The sequence below is a fragment of the Eupeodes corollae genome, chromosome 1, assembly GCF_945859685.1.
Source record: "Eupeodes corollae chromosome 1, idEupCoro1.1, whole genome shotgun sequence".
In the NCBI taxonomy this organism is placed as follows: Eukaryota; Metazoa; Arthropoda; class Insecta; order Diptera; family Syrphidae; genus Eupeodes; species Eupeodes corollae.
In genome coordinates, this window is record NC_079147.1 from 272,522,274 (window position 1) to 272,529,255 (window position 6,982).

The following is a 6,982-nucleotide window of genomic DNA, read 5'->3' on the forward strand; positions in this document are numbered from 1 at the left end:
AAAAGCGTTGAAAAACATCCGCATCCGCAACAAACTCCGCATCAGTTTATGCGGATGCGGATGCTGATGTTGGAATTATTGCGAAAAATCCGCAATTGCGGATAGTTATACATTTTGAATCATGTGGTTTTCATTAGGGAAAAAATCAATCTGTTACTGTTGATATTATTTAGTTTTGTTAATGAAAATGGACTAACTGACATTTTTTGCAAGAGAAAACAACAGAGAAGATAATAAAGCTTTACTCTGTTTCCGCCAAAGGTTTATTTCAGTTAAGATTAAATAAATCTTGTTGGTGTTTCCACCGCAGAAGGAGATTTAAAAATGATTAAGTTTGACAGCACTTTCTAAAATGCAAATGGTGTTCCGATGTTTCTTATGAAGTGCAAGTGAGTTAGTTTTATTCGTGTTAAACAATTAAGAACTGAATAGTTCAGCACAATATAAGAATATGCTACCTACTCCATGTTCAATTTTTTTTTATTAGATTAAAACAAAACTAAAAATAAAATAAACAGATCATAATGCATTATCTGCAAGATCAACTCCTCCACACAGGTTTTTCGCCACAAATGTTGACTCGACTCCGATCACCTGATTTGAGCTCATTCAATGGCGGAACCACGGGGGGTCATAGGGGTCATTACCCCCCCAGGGAGATAATTTGTTTGTTTTTTTCGAAGGAATTCCCTTTAATTCAAAACTAATCGTGTAGCGTTAATGGACATGACCCCCATTATATTTTAAATTATTAATTTCTTTTATATGAAAACAAAATTTTGTAGTTTACTTCCTTAAACTTTGTTGTTAAAAGTACTACTTTTGACTGAAGATTGGATTATGATCATAATATAAATCGGATATTCAGCCCTATTCCAAAAACACAGCACAAATTTTTCAACTTTTGACCAATGGACGATCCAGGGGGGGAGTCATATGAGCCATGATATAATATAGCCTATACAGTTAAGTTGTATAAGTAAAGATTTCATCTAAAGGTTTGTTAGTAATTTAAAGATATTCGCCATTAAGTGGTTTGCTGTCAAAAACAACTAAAACTTTTATTTTTACTCAATTTAGAATTTGAAAAAACTTTTGTCATACTTAAAATTATTTTAATAGACATTGCTTTAAAAAAGAGTAAATATTCAAGTTCTTAAGAATAAACCTTGAATAAGAGATCATCAATGATCAAAAATGTATTTTTTTTTTATTTTAAAAAAATACTAATTTTGTTTACGAAACTCGATATCTCAGAAAGGGGACAACATTTTTTTCATATTCAAAACGTGTAGTATGTGAGGGCTACAAAAACGGCTCCCTGAAATTACGCCATAGGAAATTATGCCAAAAACTGTTTTGGAAAAAAAGCCCAAATAATTTTGGCGTAAAAAAATAGAAAAAAGCGCCCAAAAACAAAAAGGAAAATACGCCAAAAAGTGTGGAAATTACGCCAAACTTTTGGAAAAAGAGCCAAAATACTAAAATGGAAAAAACGCCAAAAAATAAGAACTTGTTGGTTTAATTTCCAAGTTAGTATTGGAAATTAAGCCTTTAAAGAATGAACAGAGCTTTTTCTGGCTTAATTTCCAAAATTAATTTGGAATTAAAGCCCAAAAAGTCTATAAAAGAATCTAAACGTACGACGTAACATGGAGCGGCGCGGTGCAACCCGCGTGGCGCGGCGCCGCGCGCGTCGCGCCGCAACGGCGAACGCGACGCGTACTTGCTGCCTCCCCCGCCGTTGATTTTATCATAGGTACTTGTGCATTTGTTTTGTAGAACACATTTTCTTATAAATTTGTTTATTTCAATTTGTCAATTTTTGTATAGTTATTAAATGTAAACCTGAAGGACATCTGCCACATTTTCCCGACAACACGGACATTGGTCAACGAAGTTCTTTGCTTTTACACACAATCCATCACTTTTTACTTTCATTTTAGCACTACAATTGTTAATATTACAAATGTAACGAATATCTTTTTTATACACACATTTTTTTTTTTGTATATTTGTTTTTGTTCTGTTACGTACAAAAGTTTGCTATTTTTTTGTTTACCACTTATAATTTCATAATCAAAACTTTCCATTTTGTCCATCGCTTTATCAAAATGCTCTTCTACTAACGGTAGGGAAACAACAAACTATCAATCACTACTGATCACGTTAAAAAATTTAACAAAATATGCTCTTCAAAATTCGTGAAATACATGTAAAATACTGTTATTTGCCGTTATATAATTCTGTATAGGGGAAGGCGGGGCATAACGGGCACCCGGGGCATAATGGGTCCTGTTTGTATTTCCATATCGAATAAAGTGGCAGCTTTGAAACGCAATCTACCTGCTCAGACATATCGCTCGCTATTGGGGGAAAACCCTTTTTTGATTTGAGATCGCAGTTGCTTTGTGTTTTGAGCCAAATAAGATTTTACATAGTGTTTATGTTATTTAGAGGCATTTAAAAGTGTATTTTTCTGAAAACTGGGCAAGTGAATTTTTGATTCCATTTATTTTTTATCAAGGTAAGTGAATATAGTTTATATATATCAGTTTGTTTTTCCATTTATGCTACGTTTGTAACTTATTTTTGCAATGTGTCTATAAAAAGTGTTTCGGGGCAGAATGGGCGAGGCATAATGGGCATGGGTGCCCATTATGCCCCGTTTACTTGCATGAAAAGCCATTTTACTCCTTTGTTTTGAACTACGATCCTATCAGCATTTTTCTTATTTTAGATGGTTCGGAACTATGTGAGGAAGACCCAGCGACAAGAATGGAGCAAAGACAGGATGCTCCGAGCTGTTCAAGATGTAAGGTCAAAAAAATGAGCTGTAAAGCTGCTGCTCGAAATTACGAAATTCCTCGAAGCACCTTGCAAAGATTTGTAAAAAAAGCTGATCAGAACCCCGACCTTCCACTTGTGATTGCAAAAGTGGGAAACTTTAAGCCCGTTTTTCAGAAGCTCAAGAAAAAGAGCTGGCCGAATATCTTAAAGACATGGAAGGCCGCTTATTTGGCTTCTCGATGAAAGAATTTCGTGAATTAGCGTATGAGCTAGCGGAAAAAAATGGGTTGGCCAATAACTTTGATGCCGAAGCACGAATCGCCGGAGAAGACTGGGCAAACAATTTTTTGAAACGTAATGCAACAATTTCATTAAGAAAGCCAGAAGCAACATCTGCGGCTCGAGCTATGGGGTTTAACCGAGTAGCTGTGGCAAATTTTTATAATTTGCTGGAGGAGTGTATTGAAAAATATGGATTTTCCTCAAGCAGGATATTCAACGTAGACGAAACTGGGATCACTACCGTTGCAAAGAGTTTAGGAAAAATTCTAGCAACTAGAGGGAGGAAGCAAGTAGGATCGTTATCTTCTTCAGAGCGAGGACAACTACTAACCGTGGAAATTTGTATGAGCGCTGATGGTTCGTATATGCCGCCAATGTTTATTTTCCCTCGAAAAAGAATGAAAGCCGAGCTGATGGATGGAACACCACCTAATTCATGGGGCGAATGCAACAAAAATGGATGGATAACTAAGGATCTGTTTTTGAAGTGGTTCAAAAGATTTATAGAATGGTCACGCGCAACCAAAGAACAACCAGTTTTGTTACTTTTAGACGGGCATGCAAGCCATGTTAAGAGCATTGAAGTCATAGATGTTGCAAGAGCAAGTGGTGTTGTCATGCTCTGCTTTCCACCACACTGCACACATCGAATGCAACCCTTGGATGTAACGTTTATGAAGCCTCTGAGCTCATATTATTGAGATGAAGTAAAGAAATGGCTCAGACAAAACCCTGGCACATGGCCGGTAAACCCAAATATATTCGAAGACCATGACTTCTTGCCTTGCAAAACCACGGATATGTTATATGAAGAGCAACCTACTTTTGACCTAAATTTGCAAGCTTCTCAAGTGCAACAAACAGGCTTATCAACCACTGATCCACTTATGTTAACAGAAGCTTCATTTACAAGAGCGGTAGACGCATCAATGCTGTCCCATCCACTTACGTTATCTACAACCCCTGTTTCGACTGAATGATCAATCCACGACACCAATTTCTTACCAGAAATCCGAAATGCCAATAAATGCATTGATACAATCTACAAACCATGTTTTAGCAATTGACGATGCGCCAACGCCCTCAACTTCTTTCCATAATTGTTCACCATCTCAGATTGTAGCAGTTCCCAAAGCACCACAAAAAAAGAGAGCTTCTAAGTGTCGGGGAAAAACTGCAATTATTACAAGCTCTCCTTACAAAGAGCAGCTGGAGGCTGAAATCACCAAGTCCAAGCCTCCCACAATGAGGAAAAAGAAAATCATCGCAAAAGTTAAAAAAAACAAAAAGGCAGAAACTTCAGACAGCGAAGAAGACGAGGAGTGCTTGTATTGTGGGTATTTATACTCCCAGTCTATCGAAGGATGGGTTTCCTGTAGAGCTTGCGGCAAGTGGGCTCATTGTTCATGTGCTGGAGAGGATGATGTTGATGATGAATCCAACCACATATGCTCACGTTGCAATCCAATTTAGCTCCATGCCCATCATGCCCCACCTATGCCCATTGTGCCCCAGCAGCGGGGCACAATGGGCAAATTGAATGATGTTTGAAATTGCAAAAAAAAATATTTAATCATTTATTTTTAACAAACTGTCTAATTTATATTTATTCCTTAATAAACCTTCTTTTAAATAAAAATTGTTCAGATATTCCTAACACATTTTTGAAATTTTTATTAACAATAATCCTTAAAGGGCCCATTATGCCCCGGCTTCCCCTACCCTATGAATACATTCGACAAACATGTACTTTTTTGTTTTTGATTTGGAAGAACGAACGGTTAATTTTCAGTTTTTTTTTCCTTATTTGATTAGGAAAAAAAGCCAAAAAGTTGTTTTGTGGCGTTTTTTGCTTTAAGATTTGGAAAAAAAACTAAAAAGTTTATTTTTGGTCGTTTTTTCCTTTTTTGTTTGGAAAAAAAGTCCAAAAGCAAATTTTTGGCGTTTTTTTTTCAAACAAAAATTGTTTTGCCTTTTTTCATTATTCTAAAAGGTAAAAACGCCAAACGGAAAAATAGCCAAAAAATCCGGAATTAACAACAAACTCTTTAGGTTCTTTTTCCTACGAAAAAAAGGCAAACAATTGTATGGAGAATTTTTGGCGTTTTTTCCATTTTATTTTTTTGGCGTGATTTCCTATGGCGTAATTTCAGGGAGCCACAAAAACTTTTCTTCCCAACTTATTTGTTTACCTACCTTACTTTGTTTTAATTTTATTTTTTTGCGAAATTGTGTACTTAAATGCAACTATTTCCTTAAATTCAAGAACAAAACCTTTATATCGCTACAATTTGTAAGTTATGTTGACGCCTTTAAGATCAAAATACGAATAAGCAGATTAATAACGATAGTAATAAGAGACTCCCGGAAATTGAGTTCAAAAAAACTTTGTTCAAAAAAACCTGACATACACATCAGATCCTCGATAATTTTCTTGCATTAATAGAAATGAAAACAAGAAAAGTGTATTGTATTTTTGGAAAAAAAAACAACGTTTCAAAACAATTTCTGCGCGAAATGCACCAAAAACTCTCTAAACTATTGTGTTTTAGCTCTTAAATATGGCATGTTTAGAAAACTGTTATAATCTTGGAATGCTTTCTATTTAAGGAGTCATCCAAATTAAATAGTTAAACCATACCTTGATGGACAACAGTGTTCTTTAAAAATTTGATAACTAAAGTTGTCATTTTAGCAATTATTAAATTTTGTTAGCCTCCTTTACAAAGCATTAAAGAACATTTTTAAGCGGTGAGTAAAAATTCATCTAAGAGTGTGCACACTGATGAAAAGTCTGGATCCGCCTTTGAGCTCATTTCAGGTATGTAAAGAATTAAGGCGAGCTTCAAGCTCGCTTCAACACCACATTTTATTGTAGGAGTCTACAAACAAACCGCCTTCTGGAATTTATTATTTTATGTCAATTTGTTTGGTTAAAAGTTTGAAATCGACCGCCAAGTGTGAAACTGAAAAATGAAAAATAAAAAGAAAACAGGAAAAAGGTTAAAAAAAAGTAATTTTAGCTTATAACCTCAATTTCCATATGTTTTCTTGCCTTTTCTTCTTGAAAATTCTCCATTTTATTAGTTTTAGTTAGTTTTTTTTTGCTGAAGTTAATTTTCAACTTTTGATTTTCACAAAACTTTCTTCTATCTGTATTTTTTTCTTTTATTATTATTCTGACGGTCTTCTTTCAGTTGTGCCAATTTTTAAATACAAAAATCTGTCTACTGCCGACGGGTTTTCTTAGGAACTTTCTACTATACTATTTATAGAATGCCAAAAAAACACGGGTAATGCAAGAAACAGTTTAAGGTTTTTTGAATCATATTAGACAAACTCGTATTGTATCCATTTTGAATCATTGAATATAAATCAATAGTTTTTAAAGTTATGTATTTGTTTGTATGTAGGAAAGCTCGTTGTTTTAGACGATTATGATACCTTCACCTTTAGAATCATTAGGATTAAAAAAAAGGACGTTTTCGATAATTGAACAGATCTAGAATAATTCAATTAATATTTATTTATAAATAACATGCTATTAAAACCAGACGTTTGTGACTGGCACAGTAATTTCGACCGTATTTAAAGCAAAAATTGTACATTATTTTACGAGAGTATTTTGAACTTAAGTGACTGGATGTATTAAAAGGCAAAACTGTTGCAGTTCTTGCAGTTTAAGAAAATTGTCAAGAAAATAAATTTCGCGTCTATTGCAAAGATTACAGATTTGAGGTAAATCAGCTCTATGGGGCATAAAGTTTAAGTTAAAAACTTCAACACGTGATCTAAAAATTAAGCTAATAGCTTCGTCAGAGTATTTGAATGATGAGCCTGTTTGTTTCAAACAGTCTAACCATGTTATACTTATGATGACTTATTAAACTTATTTTCATAACCCTTATCA

The 6,982-nt window shown here is 34.4% G+C and overlaps 1 protein-coding gene across 1 annotated transcript; it reads left to right on the top strand.

Moving 5' to 3' along the window:
- Positions 1-3,002: 3,002 nt before the first annotated feature.
- LOC129950541 (uncharacterized) lies at positions 3,003-3,773 on the top strand. The gene has a single exon (XM_056062473.1). The coding sequence runs from the start codon at positions 3,003-3,005 to the stop codon at positions 3,771-3,773; it is 771 nt and encodes a 256-aa protein (XP_055918448.1).
- Positions 3,774-6,982: the final 3,209 nt, after the last annotated feature.

What these genes read in the sequence shown, in the direction of transcription:
- LOC129950541 (XM_056062473.1), top strand. Translation starts at nt 3,003, where the DNA reads ATGGAAGGCCGCTTATTTGGCTTCTCGATGAAAGAATTTCGTGAATTA.